Source organism: Dendropsophus ebraccatus, chromosome 5 (genome assembly GCF_027789765.1).
Source record: "Dendropsophus ebraccatus isolate aDenEbr1 chromosome 5, aDenEbr1.pat, whole genome shotgun sequence".
Classification (NCBI taxonomy): Eukaryota; Metazoa; Chordata; class Amphibia; order Anura; family Hylidae; genus Dendropsophus; species Dendropsophus ebraccatus.
In genome coordinates this window covers 30,294,019-30,320,027 of record NC_091458.1, presented here as the reverse complement: position 1 = coordinate 30,320,027, position 26,009 = coordinate 30,294,019, and the positions used below count along the sequence as shown (strand labels likewise).

General features: G+C 42.3%; 1 protein-coding gene across 1 annotated transcript in view; it reads right to left on the bottom strand.

Annotated features, from left to right (window-relative positions):
* Window positions 1–22,944, bottom strand: part of CUL5 (cullin 5) — a 34,350-nt gene extending 11,406 nt beyond the window's left edge. Inside the window, exons 1-15 of the mRNA XM_069969760.1 lie at window positions 22,866–22,944; window positions 10,592–10,701; window positions 9,616–9,715; window positions 7,522–7,698; window positions 7,230–7,371; window positions 5,899–6,044; window positions 5,738–5,818; window positions 4,517–4,610; window positions 3,844–3,974; window positions 3,427–3,534; window positions 3,028–3,092; window positions 2,345–2,477; window positions 2,032–2,163; window positions 1,265–1,388; window positions 502–677 (exon numbers count right to left, since the gene is read on the bottom strand). Coding sequence (XP_069825861.1) covers window positions 502–677; window positions 1,265–1,388; window positions 2,032–2,163; window positions 2,345–2,477; window positions 3,028–3,092; window positions 3,427–3,534; window positions 3,844–3,974; window positions 4,517–4,610; window positions 5,738–5,818; window positions 5,899–6,044; window positions 7,230–7,371; window positions 7,522–7,698; window positions 9,616–9,715; window positions 10,592–10,701; window positions 22,866–22,889 — 1,743 coding nt within the window. The 5' untranslated portion in view covers window positions 22,890–22,944. The remainder of the gene's footprint in view (window positions 1–501; window positions 678–1,264; window positions 1,389–2,031; window positions 2,164–2,344; window positions 2,478–3,027; window positions 3,093–3,426; window positions 3,535–3,843; window positions 3,975–4,516; window positions 4,611–5,737; window positions 5,819–5,898; window positions 6,045–7,229; window positions 7,372–7,521; window positions 7,699–9,615; window positions 9,716–10,591; window positions 10,702–22,865) is intronic.
* Between the last annotated feature and the right edge of the window lie 3,065 nt (window positions 22,945–26,009).

The following is a 26,009-nucleotide window of genomic DNA, read 5'->3' as shown; positions in this document are numbered from 1 at the left end:
AGTACTACAGAAATATGGCCACTTTTGCACCACTCTCGTCTCCAGACTGGGTGGGGTTTGAAACTAAGTTCCATTTTGTAGCACTGGATAACCCCTTTAAGGTTGGTTAAAGGGGGTTGGCAATTTTAGTGTAAATTTAGTGAGCTGTATTAATAAGTGTATTGGGAGCACCTACCCTCTTGATGTGCCTGTAGTCATGCTCCTCTCATCTCTTGGCATACTCCATAGGCACACAAAGGCTTAATGAAGGACACTGGGGGAGGAGCATGGTCACATGTCCTTCCATGCTTGGCCATATTATGGACAGAATCGCTAGCTACAGGTTACAGCAAGATGACAGGATGCATGGCTAAATCCAAGCAAGAATCCTGGCATATTTTGCTTTGTAAATCTACCCAAAGCTTTCTACTTAGGGAAATTATTACTAAAGAAGTTCAATTGAAGCCTCTGGCAAGAGGACACATAGATGAACGACGTGTCTAACATTATATACATACTTACAATGCCATTAGACATCAAATGGTGCCAATGCAGTTTTCTACCACTGTGGTTTTTCTTGTAGAATTCCTCCACTTCGGGGATGAGGTCTTCCAGTTCGGTGGGCAAGGACACAAATACCTTTTCAGAGCTTCTTGACCAAGCACCAGCATTTAAAATTTTAATATTCACAGAATCAGCTGCAATAACAAAGGATTACAATGGGCATGAGTAACCAATGATTAACGTAATGCTTCTCAGAAGAAGATAGGAAATAAATAAAGAAAATATGAGACAAGCAAAAAGAATATGAACATACATTACAGATAACAAAAATGCAAAGTAGTAGCAGAAAGTCTAAGGGATATAGACAATAGTTTCTCTTGTAAAATTACTACAGCCATTACTGTATATCTGTATTGTCACCCCATATATATATCATAACAACCCACTGTCTGTAGAATCATTCATGTTAAAAGCAATATTATAGTTTTTTGTAGAGATGAGCGAATTTACAGTAAAAAACTATTCATTATCTCAGCAGTCGGCTTATCAGCCAGCTGCCTTTGAACTCTGTGCCGCTCCGCTTGCCAAGAAAAGCTGAATCCAGTCCTGGGAAACTGGGAGAAGTTTCCCAGGACTGGATCCGGCTTTTACAGGTACCAAGTGAGGAGTGGCATAAAGTTCAAAGGCAGCTGGCCGATCAGCCGACTGCTGAGCTAATTCCCTCATCTCTAGTTATTTGTACCAATGACAACAAAAATAGACCTGACATATTTTCCCCTACCTGGAAGAGCTAATTTATTATTTTTATGCATTTCCTTAAAAGCTTGATTTAAATCTTCAGAAACTTTAATGTCTTGGAACATTCGAGCCAGTTTGTTGACATAATCGGCAGGCATTCCCACTTCCTGCAAAGAAAACAGGACAGGATAGTTATGACACAATGCATTTACTACAGAACGAACTACTTGTGAATTGGAATCAGGCTTACAAGAAATTGAATGAGATTATAAGGAATGCAGCATCGTCTATTCCATACAATTAAGGGGGGTTGTTTAGGGTTACAAATATATAACTGCACCACGCCTGTACACAGGTAGTGTGTGGTCTTCAGGAAAGAAGAGGACATGCAATTTTTCTGCAAATATCTGAGGCAGGCTCCATGATGTATGTGTATACTGGTGTCCAATAGCAGCTGACACTGGAAGATCGCACTGTCCTGGACACAGTCTGCATAGGCTGCATCCATGGTAATGGCATCTTCTGGTGTCAGCTGTGACTATGCGCCAATCTGCACATTGATTCTTCGTACAGGTAACCTTTAAAATCTATGGAGAGTGATGGAAACAGTAGACAAAGCGCTCAAATACTAATAGCATGGGCACCTGAATAGAAATTTCATAATTCAAAAAAAATGCAATAACCAGTATTAGAATGAGGTACATGGGCATCATAAAGGTGTGTGTGTGGAAAAAGGGCTATATACAAGTTAAAATGCCTTTGTATAAGGCTTGTACATGTCACCCTAGAATGTGTTGTATTTTATCATACCCTGAGCCATTCAACCATGTTCTCTTCAATTTCACTATCAGCAGATATGTCCAGGATGAGACGTCTGGTAAGATGAGCTTTATGGTATCTCATGAAGACATCTTTGTTCTGAACATATTTCAGCACCAGCAGCTGCGAGAAATATAAACAACATTAACTATTTAATCTATGCAAATCTGCTCCATGTAGAAGGAAAAGAACTATCACATACAAGTCTCCTGCAACCCCCCCCCCCCTCAAAACAGCGATTTCGAGTTTCTTGCCCTTAGTTAACCCATTGTGCTACTTAGATAGATAGATACATGACCCTTACCACTTCCTTGAGCTTTGCCTCAATTTCTTCAGAAGTCAACTTTTTACTGAGAGGTGTTTTCCGTAACAACATGTCACAGTAATTTGCAAGTAACTCAGGACACTTGGACTCTGGCTGCGTTTTCAATCCCACTCTATAAAAAGACAAAAGAAAACAAAACCCCCAAAAAATTAAGACTCAGAACGTATGCCATGCCGGAGAGCACAACCAGGTACAACACAGTCAGTGGTAAGGAGTTAATAATCACTGAATTACAACATAAAAAATAATAAAACTATTTGACTATCATTTGAGAAAACTTTTAACATGTCACATGTTTTGATTGGTCCGGGTCCGAATGTTCAGACCTGTACCGATCAGAAGAGGATGCGCTGCAGCATGGTCCACTCTTGCTCTGTGTTCGGGAAAAAAAAAAAAAGTCAGGCTCATAATGTAAGTGTTGAGCCAGACTCCTTTTTTCTAACACAGAGCAGGAAAAGGACACGCTGCAGCGTGGTCCTCTCCCAGCTCATTCACCTGATCGGTACGGGTCTGAACACTCATTCCCGAACTGATCGGAACCTTTGACATGTCTCTTTGACATCTCAAATTTTTTTCCAAATGACAGTGACACTTTAAATTATTTTTTTTTGCAAAAACCCTGGAAATCTATAAATATGTAAGTTATGAATGTAAAATGTTACCCTTTCTGCTTTAGCGGCAGCTCCAGCTTAAATATTGTAGCATCGTTCACAACAGCTTTATATGCCTAAAACACATGGAAATAAATCAAATCAACTGAAGTGAACAAAAATACATGATAAACTAACAAGGGTTTATGGGGTCAAATTGTAACGTATCATAATCAGAATCCACTGTCCACGTGAAGATGGCGCTAAGAAAGCCATTTTATCAATCAATTATAGCTATATTGTTAGGCTGGGTTCACACTGCATTTCTGCTGTGCGTTTAATGAAAAAATAAAAATGATAAAAATACGTTTGACACCCGTTTGATTAATTAATGTTTTACTTAAAATATAAAACTGTATGGCATTTGCAAATATACATAACCAAAGGAAAAAAAACAAACAAAAACCCTACCTTGTCCCGAGCTGTTAGAAACCTCGGATCATCTTGAAAAGCTTCTTTAACTAATTTGCTAAATCGATTAAACAACGTCAGTAATTGTTCTACGTACTTCTCAGAATCCTTGTGAAGAAAAAAAAAAAAAAAAAAAAAAACTATGAAAATAATCAATTATTGTAATAACCAAATCCCAACACGCTGGGCTGCTTTCTGCACTCTTTTACAGTTTTCAGCAGCTCTTACCAAAGGAAAAGGTAATACAGACAGACCGAAAAATATGAGATGATTAAAGACAGATATGAGTAGATGGATGGATAGATAGATAGATAGATAGATAGATAGATAGATATGGGAGTAGACAGATATGGCCTTGACTGTACAGGAGCTGTCACCATGTAAATAAAGTAAGTAAAATAAAAGTAAAATACTTACAGTAGTAATAGTTTCTGCAGCTGCCACCATATCAGCTAATCCAGCACTTACAATGTGTTCTTCCAAATCTTTTAACATTGGCTCAATCCCATTCGGTACTTTATCCATCAGGGAAAACATTAAATGTAATTCTACAAATAATATAAAGAAAATCTCATCACATATTTTGCTCAACACAACAATTTATATAGATGTTAAAAAAAGGTAAATATTGTAGGTACCATTGCTCTCACACGACTACATGTTGTTGCACCTTTATAGATTCTTTCTTACCTTTTACACAATGATAGTTAGAGAGGTACTACAATCTCAAGAAGTTATCCACATGATGGGGGATAATAAGCTGATGAGTGAGGTTCGGACCACTGCAACCCCACCAGTTCTTAGAATGGGGATAGAATCCGTCCCGGAATGAATAGAGCACACTGTATTTGTATGGTCAGCACTGCGTTCTCTGTAGGGCTTTTGATCATTGATAAGTGCTAAACTGGTTGGTGGTCAGACCTCCGCTGACCAGCTTATTATCCCTAGCCTAGACAAACTGTCATTTTTTTTCAATTTTTTAATGCTACTAGTATGGTTTTCCCATCTCAAGAAGTTACCTACGTCTCGTCTCATAGTTAACCTGGACATGACACTAGACAAGCCTTTTAATTTTCGTAGTTCCACTTACTTTCTGTTTCATTGCGCTTGATCATTCCTTGGCACTCAGCTAAAATAGTTTCTTTGAAGGATGTTACAAGGGCGTTCACACAGCACTCCATCAGCTGTAAAGTCAAACGTAGAGGTCATGATCAGATTTTTTTTATTATATTTTGCTCTATGGAAATAAGAAATAATAATTTTTCATAAAAATATGAAAAACTAAAATTAAACTTTAGACCAGCATTTGAAGGTGCTGACTTATCAAACATATCAGATTTACTAGAACAACCATAGACCTTAAAGGGTACCTATCATTTAAACAAACTTCTTACATGTCATAGCCACATGTCAGAAGTTTGTATCCACAGGGGTCCGGGTACTAAGAACCCCACTGATCGCTAGAACTAAGGGGCAGATAAGCTCAGCAACGTGCGCTTTGCCCCTTCATCTCCGCTCTCACTGGTTATGTCTCAGTGGACGGAATTATAATGGAGTCTATGGAATTTACGGCAATTGTTCCATTGACGCTATTATAATTCAGCAGTGAGAGCTGAGATGAAGGTGCAGAGTGTGTGCTGCTCAGCGTGACTGCCCCTTCGTCCTAGCTATCAGTGGGGGTCTTACCACCCGTACCACCACCGATACAAACTTATGGCATGTGGCTATGACAGGTCAGAAGTTTGTAAATTATACGTATGCTTTGAGATTTCTTGTTACTTATATGAAATAGGAATAGTTGTTAATGCAATTAAGAAAAACATTATTAAAGCATCTCGGTCATTTACATAGGATAGAGGCTGGGCAGAAAATGGTTTGACATGTCAGAGAGATATGTTTAATGTCTTGATCACTTAATATCTGAGTGTCCGGACTCCAGCTGATCTCTAGATATTGCCAGGAGAAGTTCTTGGTAGTGTGCTTCATTTCCTGGATAGCCATGATACATGCCGCATAGGATAGGATCAAGCTGCATTGGATGGACTTCATAGATGTATAATGGAGCCCATTAGATGCATATGAACGGCCAGGTGGGAATAGAATTACACTACAGGATAGTCAATAACTAGCTGTTCAGTCAAGGTCAAAGTGTTGGGACCCCCACTAATCATAAGAACAGAATTACTGTGTCCACCAAATCAATGAAGTGGCACACTGTATTTCCACTCTGAGGGCCCAGCATGTGATCTTAGATCCCCAACAAGCTCTGCCAAGTGATAACAGATTCTTGGGTAATTAAGGGCACACTCACCGCCTGCACAGAGTTACACTCCCGCCTTGTCTCCAGGTACCGCACTGCTCTTTTCTCTTCTTCCTTAAGTTTAGCATCTGCCTGTTCAGTGTGAAACAACCATTAAAAACTGAAGATAATGCCAAGTCACACGAAACATCATTTACCTATGGTTATCTTACATATTTCATGTAGTTCTGTACACCATTTTGCTGCAGGTAGGAGGGGGCTTGGGTCCGGTAAAACCTCTCTGTCGAGTCTAAGTAAGCTTTTTCAAAATTATCTCGATAGATCTGGAGTTTGTCTTCTGGATTTGAGCAGAGGTTAACTGCAACCAAACACATAAAAACTGTGACCTAGACTAGTTTACCAGTGAGGAGGAGGATGCAACAAAATCACCCAGCAAAGCAACCACCTTAACTTCTGTCACAGTTATGTATTATATAAGGGGTTGTATGTGACGGGAAAAACATTGCTGCTGCTGGCACTTTTGTGTGATCTTCCAGAGTGAGGATCAATACGTCAGCAGAAGCCGGCAGCACAGGAGCACTGGTGGGGCCAGAGGATCGCACAGCGGTTGTTAAAGGATGGTTCGTCTCTTTTACACCATGGGGAAGCACTGTGCATAGTATAAATTTTCCCCGGACAACCTCAGTAATTATCTGAGGGGAGTCCTTGATATTCATGAGCACCAGCTCCCGCTCCCCATCAGACACTGATTGGCAGTTGTCTATCTATACTGTGTATATTTACGGTCTATAGGCAGACAGCTGTCAATCAGCAGCTGGAAAGCAGGGATAGCGGTGCAGCATAAAGCCCATCCTCCTGTATATCAGGAGAACGACTGAACAGAATGCAGAATGATGTAATACATGTTCTGTTCAGCATTTCTGTCACTAGTTTATGCTGCCCTCATTTACGGCAGAATAAACCTAGAGAAAGATTCCCTTTAAGTTAAGTGAGTCATTATATTAGGAACTCCAGGATGTAAGGATGAGCTGCTGTAGGGTTCAAGAGCACTGCAGGCCCTTTGTTGTGCAGATTAGCAGGAGTACCAAGGTCAGATGCTACTTATCCCTTACAATGATTGGATAAATGCCTATAAACAGTATCTGCAGGTTACTACAGTCTGTACAGTACTGAGATAAACTTTAAACAGACCAGGCATGCACTAAATTTCATGCATTAAAAGAAACTGAAAACGTTACAGCTTTTACAATGACTGCTCTTGTAGCTGCTTCAGGTATTGCAGCTTCCATAAGACATTTGCTGGTTGCAGGCTCTGTTCACAAATGCATTATTGTAAGGAAAAAATTATGGATACTATTTATAAAGGAAGCCACAACTCAGTAATGGATCAGTCGCACAATGAATACCGGAAGTAGCCAACACACCCCAGTAAACCTTTAATGGGGTGTCTTGGTTTATGCTTCAATGTTTATTTTGAGGAGTTAAACATGGTCTAGGGAAAGATGGCAACTGAATTGGACTTGGTTAAAACTGTGAGACTTACCATAGGATTCTCGAACGCCAATGACTAGTTGGGAGTCAAATGCTTCCCCTAACCTTTCGGCATGGACCAGCTTCATTGCGCTATCCTGAAGACGATTTTTAATATTTGAAAATATAGATTCATTCCAAGTATCCAGCATTAGCTGCAAAGAAAGACAATGCACAAGCAGATTAGAAGGAAACCTACAATACAAAAGAATAAAAATCACATTGAAGGAAACAGCAAACTACCGAATACTTGAAACCCTCTCTATATGGCGCATAACGGATAATGAATACGGAGCGAGACCTACCTTTCTAACAATACTGTCTTCCACATTGGATTTCTTGTTGCTTCCTTGTTTACCCATTAAAGTAATTTCTAGCTGACAGAAGGGCTTGGGTAAGATGTCACACTGGGTGAAGAATTTACGCCATTCTACAATATAAGCTTTAAGTAATGCGGTGTCATCCTGATGACTCAATACTCTCTTTAAAGGAAAAAAAAAAAAATCAACATTACTCGGATTGTAGGTAAATGTCCATTCGATCAGACAAGAAACAATGTAACAGACAAATAACACAATATTTCCATAGGTTTCAGAGTGTTTAAAACGTCGCTGTAACTGGATAAGCAATAAAACTTATTAAGGGTGCGTTCACACCTACAGGATCTGCAGCAGATTTGATGCTGTGTTCAGTTATTTAAATGAAATCTGCTGCAGAAAATCAGCTGCAGATCCTGTAGGTGTGAACGCACCATGAAGATTTCCTGGATGCTGCTGTGTCTACACCTTTGATGTCTAGCCTCTGGTAACTGGGAATACCAGTGACAGTGTGCATCCCCAGTATCATCCCTTTATAATATAGTCTGATTCCTGGGTGCAGTTGAATTTTTTTTTTTTTTTTTTTTAATCTCAACAAAGGCACTTTTTTCTAACCTCCGTTTACATGTCAATCTTTTGTGCACCATTTAGATCAGTGATGGGGAACCTTCGTCCATCCAGCTGTTGCAACACTACAAGTCCCATCATGTCTGGAAAGCCTACGTCAGTCCAGGCATGATGGGGATTGTAGTTTTGCAACAGCTGGAGGGCCAAAGGTTCCCCATCACTGATTTAGATGATCACTATTTGCCACACATCACCTTGTGTAAACAAGTGATGTGTGGCAAACAGTGATGAGTTTAAAGCATAACTCATTTAAATGTAATTTTTCAAAAGTCAATAAATCAATCAATAGAATACTGATACTAATAATAGCAAAAGAGTTTCATTCTGTATTCAAAAAGCTGTTTTCCTACCACCCCCCTCACTTCAGAAGAAGCAGGATTTCTGTGTCCATTATGCTCTATGGCGAGGGGGGTGAGTGAGCAGAGAGGAGAAAAGGCAGCCCTGCAAAACCCTACATCCTACAAACTTCTCTCACCAAGCTTCCAGATAAGCACTGACCTTTCTGACCTCTGAATCCAGCATTTTATGTGCCCAGAGAGTCTTTAACCTGCTAGGCTGCTTCTCTTCTCACCCTACTCATTTATACCCCTTGACCTCTGCCCCTTCATAGAAGATAATAGAGTCATCAAACCCGTCTTAACTTTGCTGCTCTGTAATAAAGACGACTTTGCCCGATAATGCATAGATAAGAAGTGGTGGTAGGCTGCAAAACAGCTTTTTGAGTATAGAAAGAGGCTTTTTTTGCCTAACAAAACCTATTACAGAGTTTCTTAAAATTGCTTGTACAATTGATTTCTGCAAAGTTTTTTTTTTGTTTAAATGACTGTTACACTTTAAACGGCCGCATGATCGACCCAGCCACATCATTGATTGATCCTTGTGCAGGCTCAATAAACAAGCACTGATCAGCGAGATTGGCACCTGTGTCCTTGTCTCCCATTGCCTGTATATAAAGGCCCTAAACACTATTAGATGGCCATAGACAGGTGTGGTGCTGTGTCTGGAAGAAACCAGCTATATTTACCTAATCCTATATAACATTCTAAAAAGCATGCCTGTCATTAGAAAAAAAAAGTATGACATATCAAAAGATTTGAATGGCCAGGGTCTAAGGCTGCATTCACACGTCCCGTAAAATTGTCCGTGGTCATGCCTGCTCCGGCAGAAGACATGACAGGAGCGCAGAAGACAACTACTCACCTACTCCCCCCATGCCAGTGAACATGTGAGCCGGCCAGCACAGGGGGAGTAGGCGAGTAGGGGGGACTGCACTTTGGGGGATCCGGAAGGATTGCAGCATGGATCGTGTGAATGAGGCCCGAGTGTTTTTATGGGCCCTGTAATTTCTCTTTTATTTAAAACACAGCATAAAACTTGTTTAGCATAAGCCAAACTACGACGTCTTGCACAGGGGTTAAAAAAATTACAATAAACAAGAATAAATATCGTACTTACAGCCTGGGCTTGCTTGATAAAGTCTAAAATATCTTCCTTCAAAGCCTGATGTATTTTTGCTGGACCTTTGTCATCCCATAGGCATACTGCGTGCACGTCTCTGTAACATAAGAAGCAGAGGATGTTCTCTAAAACATCTGATGCATTTGGTGCAAAAACAATGCCCTATGAAGAGCTTTACAGTCAGACTATTAGGTGCTAATATCTACACGGCCACATGATATCGCATCTGCAGTAAAAAGGACACCGGAATGAAAAGAACAAAAAAATAAAATAAATTACAAAGACTTTCAGGGACATCTCCCAAGGACGACATTTAGACTGGATGTTTAGTCTGGATACATGAGTTAGGGCTTTATCATCTTCTTATGAAATAGTTAAAAACATGCTCAGAAATCCTCTTTATATCAGAGAATGTTTCCCAACATAATAACATTACTGCGCACAAGTAATAGAGATTAGGACATTCCTTCCGAATCAGGATTATCTTGCCAAAGGAAATGGCTCCATGGTAAAATCCTTAGACTGGGGTCACGTCCCCTCTGTTTCTGTTTAGCATGTAAGTTGGGTACATAGTGCACTGTGTCCATGGTAAGATGGATGCTAAAGCGCCAATGTCCGGGAGCAAGCGAGCACCGACCTGTCATCGTTCATGTCGGCTGATTTTTGTCTTCTATTACACCAAGCGATTATTGTCCGTAATGGGCAATAATTAAATACAGCCGTTAATAGCTTTGTGTATTAGGGCCTTATGGGTGTTTCCTTTTGTCACCTATCCGGTCAGTATACCGCAAACAAAAAAACAAAAAAGTATTAAACGTTGTAATTCATATAAGAACAACAACAGAGTGAACGGACACTTATTTTTGTGCACAAAGGGTAATGTATGTTTGATTTCTCTTCCTATACTGTTTAGCGTAGTGTCAGTAATGTTACAAGCTATAGGCATACAGTATGGATTAAGCGGTATACTTACGAGAATAGATCAAACCATTGCTGCTTTGTGACAGACTCCTGGCGTAAAAGCTTCAGAACTATAGGTCTCATGAAATCCCATTTGTCCTCAAACTGAAGGGAACCTTTATTCTGAAAAAGTAAAAAGTAATAATATAAAAAAAACTAATATTACAGTTACACATGTTAGGGTGTGTTCACACTGAGTAGATGAGGCAGAATTCCACGGCAGAGCTCCCATCTCATTGTGTCAAAAAGATGCCTTGCGTGCCTTGCTTAAAGTACTGACAGGTCAAATCTTTGAGTAGAGGCGCGTAAGGCTAAAGGCCCTATTCCACGGAAGAATGCCGTTCGTATTCGGTCGATATCGGCTGCTACGAACGATAATCGTCCCGTGGAATAGAGTGCAACGATCAGCCGACATCGTTCATGTCGGCTGATCGCTGCAGTCACTTGTTTTTCAAAATGTTGAAAAAAAAAGCGACTGATACAGCAATGATCTGCTGCCGTCGCTCCGTTGAATAGGAGCATCGGCAGCAGACGCTGCTGTATCCTATGGGCTGCCCGGACGATCAGCGATCCTCCGAGCAGCCCCCCGCAGCCCCTCCAGCACTCACCCGCTCGCTGCAGCCGCGCCGATTAGCGGCGGCAGCGAGCGGGGAACGAGGAGCAAACGAGCGCTGAGAGCGCTCGTTTGCTCCTCTTAAAGACCGGTGGAATAGGGGCATTAGTCTTTGGCTGTCCAAGCATGATGGGAATTGTAGTTTTCTAACAGCTGGAGGGCCTGAGTTTGACAGCTGTGGTCTAGATGCTGCAGTCACTATTGACCACGGCATCTAAGTGGATCTGATTCTGTACTTGTCCTGTGATGTATGCCATGTATGAACCATGTAGGTTCATGGCTTAGACAAAGCTCTGGTTCCTGTAGTGACAATAGTGTGCACGGAGTCTAAGGCTGGGTTCACACTACGTTTTTGCAATCCACTTTTTCATCCGTTTTTTTTTGCAAAAAACTAATGAAGAAACGGATGCATTTGTGAGCATCTGTTTTTCCATTGACTTCCATTACAAAAAACAAACAACGGATTAAAACGGATCCGTTTTTTTTTAACGTACACAAAAACGTAGCTGACCCTATTTTTGTGTCTGTTAAAAAAAATGGATCCGATTTGATCAGTTTTTTTTTTAATAACGTAAGTCAATGGAAAAACGGATGTACACAATTGCATCAGTTTTTTCCATTTTTTTTTTTTTTTTTTGCAAAAAACATTGCAAAAACGCAGTGTGAACCCAGCCTAACCCTAATAGCCCATCATCATTGTTTCCTAACAAACCTCAAGAAGCAAAGATATTATACAGAAAGCATATTTGAAGGTTTTCTGACTTCCCGTTACACAATGAATAATCTTCCATCCACAACAGGTCTATGTACATTAGAAAACCTATAGCATTGATGTAAAACAAAACAACTCTTCATCCATAAACCTTGCCGACACTACTTCTACCTTGTGAGATCTGCTCGGACATGAGAAGTCTGTAATAGAAACCAGACAGCAATGCAAACAGCTCAGCAATGCGCTGCAGTACTCTGCTATAAATAAGTATACTGGGCCACTCGCTTACACAGGGTATTAACTCACATGTGTGACCTATCTAACATTTATATTATCTCATCTGTGGGGCCAACACACAAGTATAGCTGCCATTATCACTAGGGCAATGAACACAACCAAATGTACAGAACACAACAGGCTGAAGTCTAATTTTTAGTCAGCACAAGCCAAAAAGACAGAAATGGCTGCACATCGCACCCATGGCTGACACGAAAGCTTATTCAGCTACATTTAAAACCAACATCAGAAGTTAGTATATAATTTGGCCAAACCATATTGCCTCATGTACCACGTGCAGGTCTTCTGATACACATGAGTCCCTAACCAAAAACATCACTGTGCCGGTCAGCAACCACAATCCACGCAAAGCGTGCGCAAGCAGAGAAAGGGGGGCCACGGAATGGCCCTGCAACCCCATTGTCACAGGACCAGACCCTAAAGGGCCCCCCCAGACCCCGCAGGACTTAGTGTAAGGACCCATGTGTATCAGATACCTGCACGGTGGTACATGGGGCAGTATGGCTTGATCAATTCATACACAAAATTCTGATGTGTTTTTTATTTAGGGGCACTAGTATCAGCCATAAGTGTGAGGTGCAGCGCTCCTTTTCTTCCCTGAACCGCATTTTGTTTCTCTCTTTTCTCCGTGTTTTGCACTCCTCCTGGTGAGACCCACATGACCGCAATTAGCAGGAGACACCTGAGTGCACATGGTTTTAATCCCTCCTGTCTTTTCCCATTCTGTCTGCAGCAGCTATGGTGAGCGCAATACCTCATCCAGACTTGTGCTGTTTGGGGGCGACCTTCTCTGCCGGCGGTGCTGGCCGGGTTCTGGTGTGGTGTTTTTGGGTCTGGTCCTGTGGCATGGGGGTCGCAGGGCCGTCCCATGGCCCCCGTTCCCTGACTGTGCGCGCCTGCGGGGTTGGTGGCCACTGACTGGCACGGTGTGGATTTAGTGTAGGAACCCATGTGTATCAGATACCTGCACGATGGTACATGGGGCAGTATGGCTTGATCAATTCATACACAAAATTCTGATGTGTTTTTTTATTTAGCCTAGGGGCACTAGTATCAGCCATAGGTGTGAGGTGCAGCGCTCCTTTTCTTCCCTGAACCGTAATTTTTAGTCAGCTCCTTCATCAAAATTGTGAGGTTCAGCTGAAAGCCTTCTAATGTGTATGGGAACAAGGCGTCACAAAGCTATCCCCCTTCCTGTAGGCTAGAAGCGTGGATGGGATCTGATTGCTAGGACCCCTGCAAATCCCAGGAATGGAGGACAATGATTAGAATCCCAAAACTCCTCCCAGGATGCCGGGGAAAAGCTGGATCCAATCCTGGGAAACTTTTCCCTGGCACCTGGGGTGGAGCGGAGCAGTGCTGACCGGCAGCAGACTGATCAAACAAATAGCTTCATTTTGTTTAAATGAGCAATTTCCTCATCTCTACCAATGCGGAATAAATGGAAATAAGGCTGTGCATGCATAGCGCATAACTCCTATTAAAGTCAAAGGGAGTTACGCGAATTGCCTGGAACAGTAGTTATGAGTATTTATATTTTTCCAACTGCTAGTGAGCTGGGGAGACAGAGTACCAAGATAAAAAGACCTCATTAACACACCTCTATGCCTGAAGACAGATACCCAAAAATATTTAGAAGCCCGCAATTATCAATTTAAACTTTTTTGTGTGTGTAAATATTGTGTGTGAAAAGATCATATATAAAGAATTCTTGATGTCTGTGACAGATCCAAAACCAAAAGGCATGCTTTATGCTTAGAGGACATATACAATGGCTTATCGCAGACATACATTTGTTACAGCTCCATTCTAAGGCTATGTTCACACACAGTATTTTGGTCAGTATTTGTTGCCAAAATTAGGAGTTGAACCAAAGAAGAAAAATTATAATGGAAATATTTGCATGGTTTCAACCCACTCCTGGTTTTCATTTAAAAAAATTTTTTTTGACCCAATTATATGGATGGAAATACTATGTGTGAACACAGCCGAAAAGCTTTATAGTGTATAGGAATTTAACAATCCTTTGATCAGTTACAATATTACACACTTTTCTGGTGTTTTTTTAGCATTTTATGCAAAACTAGTTCAAATTTTAAAAAGCTTTGAATTTGTATGCAAAATTTACATTACAACAACTGTAATAACCAAGTTTTCTGAGCAAAAATGATTGAGGCCTATCCAAAGGACAGGTTACTCACTGATCAGCAGGGTTCTGGCACCTCTGCCGGTCAACTTTTTAGTTCCTGCACTACAGAGTGAATGGGGTCGGAAGCAGGCGGCTCTGTTTACTAGTGGTGACTAGAGATGAGCGAACCTTGTTCAGGTTCGAGTCCATCCGAACCCGAACGAACGGCATTTGATTAGTGGGGGCTGCTGAAGTTGGATAAAGCCCTAAGGCTATGCGGAAAACATGGATATACAGTAGTCATTGGCTGTATCCATGTTTTCCAGACAACCTTAGAGCTTTATCCAACTTCAGCACCCCCTGCTAATCAAATGCCAAATGTTCGGATGGACTCGAACCCGGTTCGCTCATCTCTAGTGGTGATGATGTGTAACTACTGTGACTACTGTCTAGTTGCTGTAACCAGGCCCAGCGATTACATGGTGTGGGTGCTTGAACAACTGATCAACAAAGCTTGGTGTCGGCACCCTGGTGAAACCAAGATTAGAGGAGACTGGAGATGAGCGCAACTCGAGCATGCTCAAATCCAATTTGTCGGAATTTGATTACCGGTGGCTGAAGTAGTTGGATGCAGCCCTAGGGAGTCTGGAAAAACACGGATACAGGCATAGGCCATAGGATCTGGGCTGCGATTCTCCTCTGGTCATCACAGCACAGATCGTGTGAATGAGGCCTAAATTGTAGCAGGTTCTGTCTGCAAAGATAAGAGCTAGACAGAAATCATAGGAGTGGTCTGGGCCAGATAAAGAAGAGAACGAAAAAGTGAAAAACGCTGATCAAAGAAGATGTGACTTATGAGTTTCTGGATGTAACTGCAAGGTAATCTCTTATAGCATCTGTGCAGTCTGTAGTAGTAGTGGTAGTCCTAAATGGGAATGGATGGTTATTCCGGTATTTTTGCATCAGACCAATGCACCACCTTGCATCTTTGCAGGCTGCTTTACTACAGTGCTGTAAAGCTTCAAACACTTTCCCTGCTCCTGAAATGATATCGACATATGATGCCGGACATGGTAAGAGTCCACCATAAGGCTTCCCCATCCATAGAAGCCGTGTAATACAAGATGTGGGAATAAACCCTTATCAGGCTCTAACAACCACAGATGTTTTACTGCTCTAAATGTCCCCAGAGTCCTCACTGTCCTCTATTAGGCAGCAGGTGTTGCTTGTGCTGGTGATGACTGCCATGCAAGTGGACATCACAGGATCTGTACAGAATTACACAGGCTTCAGCTACAGAGTATGAGATGACAAGGACCTCCAAAACTTTGAAGCTTGGTAGAGAGCAGGAATGCTAAACAAAAAATTCAACACAGAACCAGGGCTGTGGAGTCGGTAAGCCGCAACTCCGACTCAAACTCCTGAATTTTATCAGGACCGACTCCAACTCCCACTCCCACTCCTTCATAAATGGCCAGTCAGATACAAGGGGAGTTATTTATCACACTGGCTCAGCAGCTTCTCCCTAATGTCCTACATGATCCTGGGGTGACTTCTGAGTGAATAAAGGAATACTGTATATAAAGCAGCTTCTCCTGTGTGTGCAGTGGATGCAGCCAGTCTCCAGCCTCCATGTCCTGAACTACTCACAACTAGACTAGATGGAGCAGGTGGTCTTTTCAGTCTATGTTTCTAACTAAATATTCACCATACTTAACCCCTAGACGACCCTGGACGTAGGCTTACGCCATGGAAGTCTGTCCCCAGACGACCCATGACGTAACCTTACGTCCTGGGTGTTTTTCCCGCTATGAAGCGCGCTCCGGAGCGGAGCGCGCTTCATAGCAGTTGGGGGCCGGCTGCAATCAGCAGCCGGGACCTCACCGGTAATGACACGCTGCAGCGATCGCGCTGCCGCGTGTCATTATCCCCTTAAACGGCGTTTAAGTGTAAGTGACAGGGGGAGTCCCCTGTCACTTACCGATCGGGACCCCCGCAGTGTGACTGTGGGGGTCCCGATCGTTGAAACGGACTGCCGGAGGTCTCTTACCTGCCTCCGTGCGGTCCGATCGGCGATCTGCTACACTGAGCCTGCACAGGCAGGCTCAATGAGCAGATCGCCGATAACACTGATCAATGCTATGCCTATGGCATAGCATTCATCAGTGTAGAAATCAAAGTAATGTATGTACAAGTCCCCCAAAGGGACTTCAAAAGTGTAAAAAAAAAAAAAGAGTTCAAAACACTATTACACTACCCCAAAACCCCTCCCCCAATAAAAGTCTAAATCACCCGCCTTTCCCATTATATAAATAAAACATATAAAAATGAATAAATAGATAAACATATAATATACCGTAGCGTGCGTAATTGTCCGATCTATTAAAATATAACAAGCGTCATTGCGAACGGCGTACACGAAAAGAGGGGAAAAAGTGCGCAGATTACCGATTTTATGTTACATTATATATAAAAAAAAATCAATAAAAAGTGATCAAAACGTCCGATCTTCACAAATATGGTATTAATAAAAACTAGAGATCATGGTGGAAAAAATGACACCCCATACAGCCCCATAGGTGAAAAAATAAAACCGTTATAAGTGTCACAATAGGCCCATTTTATTAATATTTAATTGCCAAAAAAAAGGATTTCATAAAAAAAAATATATAGAACATTAGAGAATCTGTGTAACCTGCATATGGTTGTGTTCGGACTGACCTATAGAATAATAGTGTCATGTCGCTGTTACCATATAGTGCATTACGTAGACACGGTAACCCCCCAAACGTTACCATATTGCTTTCTTTCTTACGATTTCACCTATTTATATCTTCATAAATAATATATTTGGAATTCCATCATACATGTTAGGGTAAAATGAATGACGCCATTACACAGTACAACTATTCCTGTAAAAAACAAGCACTTACATGGCTTGTAGATAGAAAACTGAGAGTGCTAGAGCTCTTAGAAGGGGAGGAGGGAAAAACGAAAGCACTAAGATCAAAATTTGCGCGGTCCACTGGGTCATTTTGGGCCTGGTCCTCAAAGGGTTAAAGAGGAAGTACCACCAGGGTACATCCTCTTTAACCTGAACCCACCTATCGAACGGCGCCGGCACCGTGGTCTGTTTTTCGGACCGAGGCCCCGTTCCAGTGCACGGCGCCGTTCTATGCACGGGAACCGGCCGGTGCTCAAGCACTGGAGGCCGGCCCGCCCGCCCCCAGTGGGAGGGAATTTCCTCCTCTGTATGACGCGGCTCCGTTCATTCTAAGGGAGCCGTGTCATACAGGGGAGGGAATTCCCTTCCACTGGGGGCGGGCGGGCCAGCCTCCAGTGCTTGAGCACCGGCCGGTTCCCGTGCATAGAACGGTGCCATGAACGGGAACGAAAAACGGACCGCAGCATCGGCTTCCTCGTGCCGGCACCTTTCGATAGGTGGGTTCAGGTTAAAGAAGATGTACCAGGTGGTACATCATCTTTAAAGAAACACTGCTAACAATGCCAGATCCCTGAGATACGGGAGGTCACACATCGTGATATAGAGAGGGGGTCACACATAGTGATATAGAAGGTCACTGTGGGGGCACACAATAGCACACACACACACACACAGCCTGCTGCAGCCATAGCATACACACGGCTTGCTGCGGCCACAGCACACATACACCCAATCTGCTGCAGCCATAGTGCACACACACAGCTTGCTGGAGCCATAGCATGCACACACACACACACACAGCCTACTGCAGCCATAGCGCGCGCGCGCACAAACACACACATGAAGCTGTAGCCATAGAACACTGAAGAAAAACACACAATCTTCTCCCAGAGAGAAAACACCACACTGAGGACAGAGGTTACTGCTACACTACTTAGGTCTTCTCCTCCTCTATATTACACAGGATATCTTCATATTACACTGCTGCTCATATACAGTCATCCAGCATCCAGGAAGAGAACAGCAGAGATCTCCCCCCACACAATGGACTCTTCCAGCTCAAAAACAAACTGCCAAATAGTGACCGACAACTTTTCCTCGACCACCCTTATGTAACAGGGCCAGTGTCCCCTATTAGGGTATGTTTACACTGTGGAATAGGCAGGGAATTTCAAGCTGAATCTGCACTTAATTTTATGCACTTTCCGCTTGAAATTCCGGCTGTAAAATATGTATAGAGCAATGGCCTTTTGTGCTCAATGGGATTTCCGCTCTGATGTTTACATGGCAGAATTTATGCGCGGAATGTTCCACTGCAGATCTGCTTTCTGTCCAAAGAATTGACATGTCAATTCTTTGGACGGATTCTGCTAGAGAAATCCCATAGAAGTCACTGAGTGGAAAGTAGAAATTTAAAACTTCAAATTCCGCCAGAGTTGAAGAGGAAATTTCAAGCAGAATACTTTCCTCTTCAATTCCTTGCCTATTTCTCATTGTGAACATACCCTAAGATGGCTGGATAATTGGGGGGTCCGGGCTTTATTTACATCTCACCCCACGTGCAATCAGACCTATTAGCTGCCATTACAGATGGGGTTATCTTCATTAGACAATTGCTGAGCTGCAGCATTTTTCTCTGGTGTGAGCTAACCAATGGGGTTCCTGTAATAATACATGACATGTTGTCACTCAGTTCTTTCATACTCTTAAATAGTAACAGCTGCTAAGCCATATATCCCTGCTGTCCATACTAGATGACACAGCCTTGGCTAAAAAACCTGGCTGACCTTTGGTAGCCTTAAAAAGTTTATCCAGGAAAAAAATATTTTGCTTTCAAATCAACTGGTTTCAGAAAGTTATATAGATTTGTAATTTACTTCTATTAAAAAACCTCAATTCTTCCCACAAGCTGCTGTATGTCCTGCAGGAAATGTTTTCTTTTCAGTCTGACACAGTGCTCTCTGCTGACATCTCTGGCCGAGACAGGAACTGCCCAGAGCCGTAGCAAATCCCCATAGAAAACCTCTCCTGCTCTGGACAGTTCCTGGTATGGACAGAGGTGGCAGCAGAGAGCAGTGTGAGACTGAAAAGAAAACATTTCCTGCAGGACATGCAGCAGCTGAAAAGTTTGGGAAGACTTGATATTTTTAAATATAAGTAAATTACAAATCTATATAACTTTCTGACACCAGTTGATTCGAAAGAATTTTTTTTTTTGCTGGATAACCCCTTTAAGGAAACTGTTAAATGGCCATAGCTGTGCTAAAAGTACTGTGCCTGAGTGATTTTATCTATATGATGCTGGTGGGTGCCGCAAAGCTTATCTTACTATTACTATTGAGCTTGTGTCCTTGGTCACATGACTACATCAACCAATGGCTGGGGACCTCAGAAATTTAATTAATAGAGCAATTAGGCTTTGCAACTCCAATTTATGATGTCTGCTATGGGAGGTTACATGACAGGACAGATTAAAGGGGTAGTGCTGCGCTAAAAAATTATTCACAGAATAACACACATTACAAAGTTATACAACTTTGTAATGTATGTTATGTCTGTGAATCGCCTCCTTCCCGTGTCCCACCACCCCCGCCCGTGTACCCGGAAGTGTGTGGTGCCAATCGCGGCTGAGCACAGTTGTGACGCGGTGGAGGGGGGGCGGCGGCAAGGATTCGTCCGTCCATCCGAAGATGACGTTTGGCACAAAATGGCGGACGGTCCTCGACACGGATCAGGTAATGTATAATGCACCACACACTTCCGGGTACACGGGCGGGGGTGGTGGGACACGGGAAGGGGGCGATTCACAGACATAACATACATTACAAAGTTGTATAACTGTGTAATGTGTGTTATTCTGTGAATAATTTTTTAGCGCAGCACTACTTTAATGCTTTTAAGACTGCATCTATGACGATGTCCAGGAGAGATAAATGTCAGGGGGCTTCCTGCCCTATACAACCTACGTATACCTATGCCACTTAGTGGCATCTGTCATACATGGGGTCCCCAAGTTATATACAATGTGTGGCATACATTTTTGTTCAGACATCTACTCCATTCTACCTGAACGGAGGTCAAAAACACCACACCTTTGGCTTCTGCGGGTCTATAGATACGTTTACAGTAGAAGCAAGTTTGGCTGGCACTCAGGGCAGGGGGTGCCAGGACAGGAAACAGTCTATGCAAAAAGGATTTTACGGCACTCACCTGATCTGCTGCACACAAATTTATATATATTTAAATTTATTGATATACACATACAAGGTCACGGAAACACGTCCTGTCTGGTATGCAGCATTTACCTTGCATATGTATATATAAATAAATTTGTGTGCAGAAGTTCAGGTGAGCGCCATGAAAATCCTTTATAGATACATTTACCGCATAAGCCGGGACCTATCCTGGCACATACAGTATATCTGCACCGCTAGACTCAATGCGTAATCAGCCTTAGGCTAGGGCCACACTGCGTTTTTGCAGAAATATGTTTTTCTGTATGGTAAAAGTAAACATTTAAAAACAGATCTGTTAAGACTGCAAAAGGCAGTGTGAACCCAGACTTACAGGGATGCAGATTTAAAAAAAAAATAATAATAATAATAATAATTTCTTACCAGCTGGCACTCAGAACCATTCACAGGCCCTTTATAAAGAACGGTCCTATTACAAGTTAATAGTTCAGATCTACACAATAACGATCATCGCATTTGAGCAAATATCTGCTTGGGTAAATGCAGCTAACGATTAAGCGACAAGTGGGAAATCGTTCATCGTGATCTTTTACAATATTTTAAAATCGTCGCTGGTCGCTCACTGATAATTCACAGATCGCTTTGTTTTTAAACAGTCTTTCACAGATTCACCCTAGTGTGTGAGATTGTCTAGAACGATCTTAAAAACAATTTTTTCAAACGATTTATCCATTAGTCTAAACAAAGATCAAACTAACAACAAATCGTTAAATGATCGATTAGGCTGGGTTCACAATATGTTTTAGCATCATGGAAAAAATGATGCATTTGCGGCATCTGTTTTGATCCTTTTTTCCATTGACTTCCATTATAAAAAAAAAAAAAGGATCAAAACACATTAAATTTTTTTAAACGTACACAAAAACGTAGCTGACCTTATTTTGGTGTACGCTAAATGGACGGGTGGAAAAAAAAACAAAAAACGGATTGCAAAAACAAAGTGTGAACCCAGCCTTAAAGGGGTCCTGTCACCCCAGCTGCCGGGGTGAAGCCCATCTGACCCCCCCCGGTCCCGGAGCTTGTCCCGCGGCCAAAAAAATCCCCGTCCAAAGCCGTGCGCACACTCACCAGAGAGTCCGACGCCCATAGAGAATGACTGGAGCAGGGGCGGGGATTTCTCGGTCGTGGGACGGGGAACGGGACTTCGAGAAAGGGGTAAGTATAAGGGGTTCCATTGGGGGGGTCGGGTGGGCTTCACCCCGGGAGCCGGGGTGACAGGTCCCCTTTAAGCAATTTATCACTTTGTGTAAAAGCACCATAAGGTGGCATTCACGCGTCTGGAAATTTGCGGACCTCATGGACGGGGAAGGAATGCAATGGATTCAATCCCCGCCCGGCATAATGTATCATTATCCTGCCAGCAGCGGGGAAACTCTTTGAATTGCTGCAGCGATTACATTCCGTCCCCGTCCGTAGGGTCTGCAAATTTGCGGATGTGTGAATGCCACCTTACAAACTGGCCCTAGGACCTGACAGGTGAGGAGAATAACGTACTGATACTGTTCTCCTATAGTGTCACACAAAGCTATAGAAGTACTCCGGATGCCACGCACCATTACGGCTAATCAGTCAGGGCTTGATTGACAGGTAGCAGCTCAGTGTACAAGCCTGGCTGTGTAGAAGAAGTGTATAGTCTAGTCATTGAAGCCACCATGTGGCCTCCCGTGATTACTTACCGGAGTGACACATGGAGTTCAACATTACTTTTTCGCAGATACATAAATACAGGACAATGTTCTCCAGGTCTGAGGCCGCTGGGTGGGGGGCTGGAGACCTGACAGGCTCCTCTTAAAGGGGTCATAACCTTATTGTATATGACGAGTCATCACTATATGATAAATGGGGGTCTGACCTCTGAGAATGAGGGGTCTACAGCACTGTGGCCCCGATAACCCACCATGGTGGGCTGCTATACCCTAGAGGAAGTGGAAATTAAAAAAACCTAGCTGTAATGGTGGGCTCTTCGTTACCAGAGACAAGACCCCCACATTTATAGTGATGGTGTATTCTAGGAGATGGGGAGAGCCTCTGTGCTATACACAACCTATAGACTGGGGTATTATTGCTGGTGTCACGTGACTGTACATGAGAGCAGCCATGACTGTGAGCAGTGACAGGCAGGGGGCCATGATATCACACACAGGGCAGCTCCGGTGACAGGAACCCGTGTGCACCGCTCAGGCCGGTCCCCCTGTCAGTGACAGCAGCCGGAGATAGAGGTGACAGCGCAGGGAGCAGGCTCAGCCCATCACCACAGACTCCGCTCACACTACACAACACGTCCACAGCCCGGCCCCGGGAGAGCGGCACACCACATCGAGGGGGGAGGGCTCCCTTACCTTTAACAGATGAGACGTCGCCATGTTCCCTGAACTTGTCCTCCCGCCGGATCCCGCGAGATGTCCCTCCGCTCACGTCACATCCCGCGGGATCACCAGGGGGGCTTCGACGCTTGGCCGGTCACATGACTTCCGCGTAGGCGAACGGGAAAGCGTAGCGTCGTCAGTCACGATAACTAGCTCTATCATTGGTCCGAGAGCGGGCTTGGGGGCGGGGACAGAGCTTATAAATGAGTTGGAGCCGTGATGTGCGCGCCATTTCACTCAGGGGTGGCGTTGTGTGTGCTTCGTTAGCGTTAGAACATCTTTTGGCTTTGACCAAATTCTGTTCCTGAATGTGCGAATAACTCTTCCAGGCTTAGGGGGCAGCTGCTCTCTTTTTAGGAAAGCATAGCCATAGATTACATGTCGCCAAGTGCTCTGACTAGATGAAGGGGTCATGGCGACGTCCTGCTAGCCTTAGGGCTGCTTAAAATTACCTCACTAGTTGTGATGTAGGCTGCTATTTTATATTTTATGGCCTTAATTGCACAAGGGCCAGGCCAAACTATACCTCAGGTGTGACAGGAACCTGGAGATACTGCCCTGCCTATAATGTGGGAATATATTCATTAATTTGTGCCTGGATGTTGTCTGAAAATGGGCAAAGTTTCTCAATAGCAAATATATTGGGAGTTGTGCACCTTGTAACACGTAATGCAAATGACTGCCAAAAAGTTTTAGGCTATGCTGTAACATAGGGGTTTATATTGGGTTTTAAGAAAAGAGGTTATAATAATTTTTATTTATATAGCGCCAACAGATCCCTTAGCACTTTACAATTCTGGGGGTACATACATTGACGGAAATAGACATTACATAGATATACATATAATTATCCATACATGAGGAGTGAGGGCCCTGCTCGCATGCATGAGCTTACACACTATCAGGAGGGGGTGCGAGACAAAATGGTAGAGGGGCAAAGTGCTTCTTTGTTCTTATGGTCCGTCCATCTTTATTAATAAGGCAGTGCAGGTAAGGGGGGGTGAGCCTGTCACCAACCAATGCCTGCATGCACAGGTCTAAGAGGTGTGCCAATACATAAGGCTAGGCTAACACTGGCGTTTCTCTCTCCGCTACTGTTCCGTTTAGCTGTTCCGTTTTTAAAACAACATAAACGGAATCTGACGTACCCAACACCCCATTCATTTCTATATATTTTTATTGTGCTCCGTTTGCATGTATTCCATCAGGGTTACATTTTTGTAAATTGAAAAAGCAGCTTTTTTTCATCTCCGGTTTAAAATACGCAACACAACGGAAAGTGCACTTCTGTTGTTTTTTTTTTTTTTTACATTGTAGTCAATGAGGACGGATCTAAACAAGGTATTTCCGTTTACATCCGTTAACAGTTTTCATCAGTTATTTCACAGAGCATGCGCAGAAGATATGAGAAACCAAAGGAAAAAAAATTAACTGATAAGCAAACGGATGCTGAATGAAGCTAACTGATGGACAAAAGTCATTTTTTTTAATAAAAATTTTATTCGTATAGCGCCAACAGGTTCCGCAGCGCTTTTTTTCTATGCATACAGTACAGAGGTACATAATACACAGTTAAATAGAATAAATAAACATAAAAATACAAAGTATAATCGAGACCTGCTCGTTGGAGCTTACAGACTACAACTTGGGTTGACAACAGGCATAAGTGCCTTATTTGTCCATGGTTCGGCCATTGTATATTGTTAGAAATATAGGATGAGCCAGCAACAACGCCAATGTCTGATTGCAAATAAACATAAAGTGCAGGGACTGTCAGAGATATATTGCAAGGGAAACAACAGAAGGGGGAAACAAGTTTAGGGAACATTATAAGCGAGCCTGAAGAGATGAGTCTTCAGGGCACGCTTAAAACTGAATTTTGGGTATGAGTCTGATGTCTTTTTACAGTCAAAATGCAAATGGATAATGAAAAAAACTTTTGTCATCAGTTTGCTTATCCATTCAATAATAAGGACGGATCTGTTAGCAAAGAAGAAAAACGTTAGTGTGAACCCAGCCTAAGATGTGTGAATATGTGACGATTTAAGGAGGAAAGTAGTAAAAAAAAAATTCACATTTCTAAGCATTATTGCTGTAGCTCTTTGTACATGATTTCTCCTTTGGCCTCGCTGACAATTGCTCAAGGCCAACACAAAGCTTTTAGACGAGACTGAATAATCTCTGTGAAGGAGTTTATTAATTTGGGCGTTTTTAGCATTAAAAAATGCAAATCTTTGCAGAAGTGCACAATATTACAAAGCTTTCGAACATGTCAAATCAGACTTTCTGACGTGAAACTTGTTCAGATTGTAGCCTACAGCTTTCATTCTATTTTCTAATTCTGAAGTGCACCAGGTTTAGTAGTTGTGCAGAGTTCAGTACATGTTCTACAAATTATTCCTAATTTCAGTTTTAGGCCGAGTATACACAGGTTTTTTTTGGAGTGAGTTTCAGCTATACTTTTTTTCTTTTCAACATTTTGTGGGGAAAACCTCTAATGGTTTACATGTAGTTTTTGTTAATGGCCATAAAAATGTTTAAATCACCCCCTTTTCCCATTTTCTAAATTAAAATAAACATACTTGGTATTACGATGCGCGGAATCACCCAAACTATTTAATTATCATGTTCCTGGTTAACGGTGTATGTGTAAAAACCCGCCAAAGCGCAAAATTGTTCATTTTATGTCTCATCAAAACCAGAAAAATTGTAATAAAATTTTATCAAAAGTTATATTTATACGCAAGCAAGGTACAGATCATGGCGCAAAAAAATAACACCTATCACAACCCCATAGACCAAAAAATAAAAGCGTTATAAGGCTGGGAGTAGAGCAATTTAAAGAATTTCGAGTTTTTTAAAAAAGGTTTTAATTTCTTTTAAGCCGTCAACATGAAAATTATACAAGTTACATATAATTTTTTTGCAGATCATTGCGCAAAAAATGACACCTTTCACAGCCTCATAGGTCAAACAATAAAAGTGTAATAACTATGAGAATAGAGCAATTTTAAGAATTTCGAGTTTTTTTAAAAAAAGTTTTATTTTTTTTTTCACTCCGTGAAATAAAATTAAAGTTATACAAATTACATGTCATTGTAATCGTTCTGACTTGAG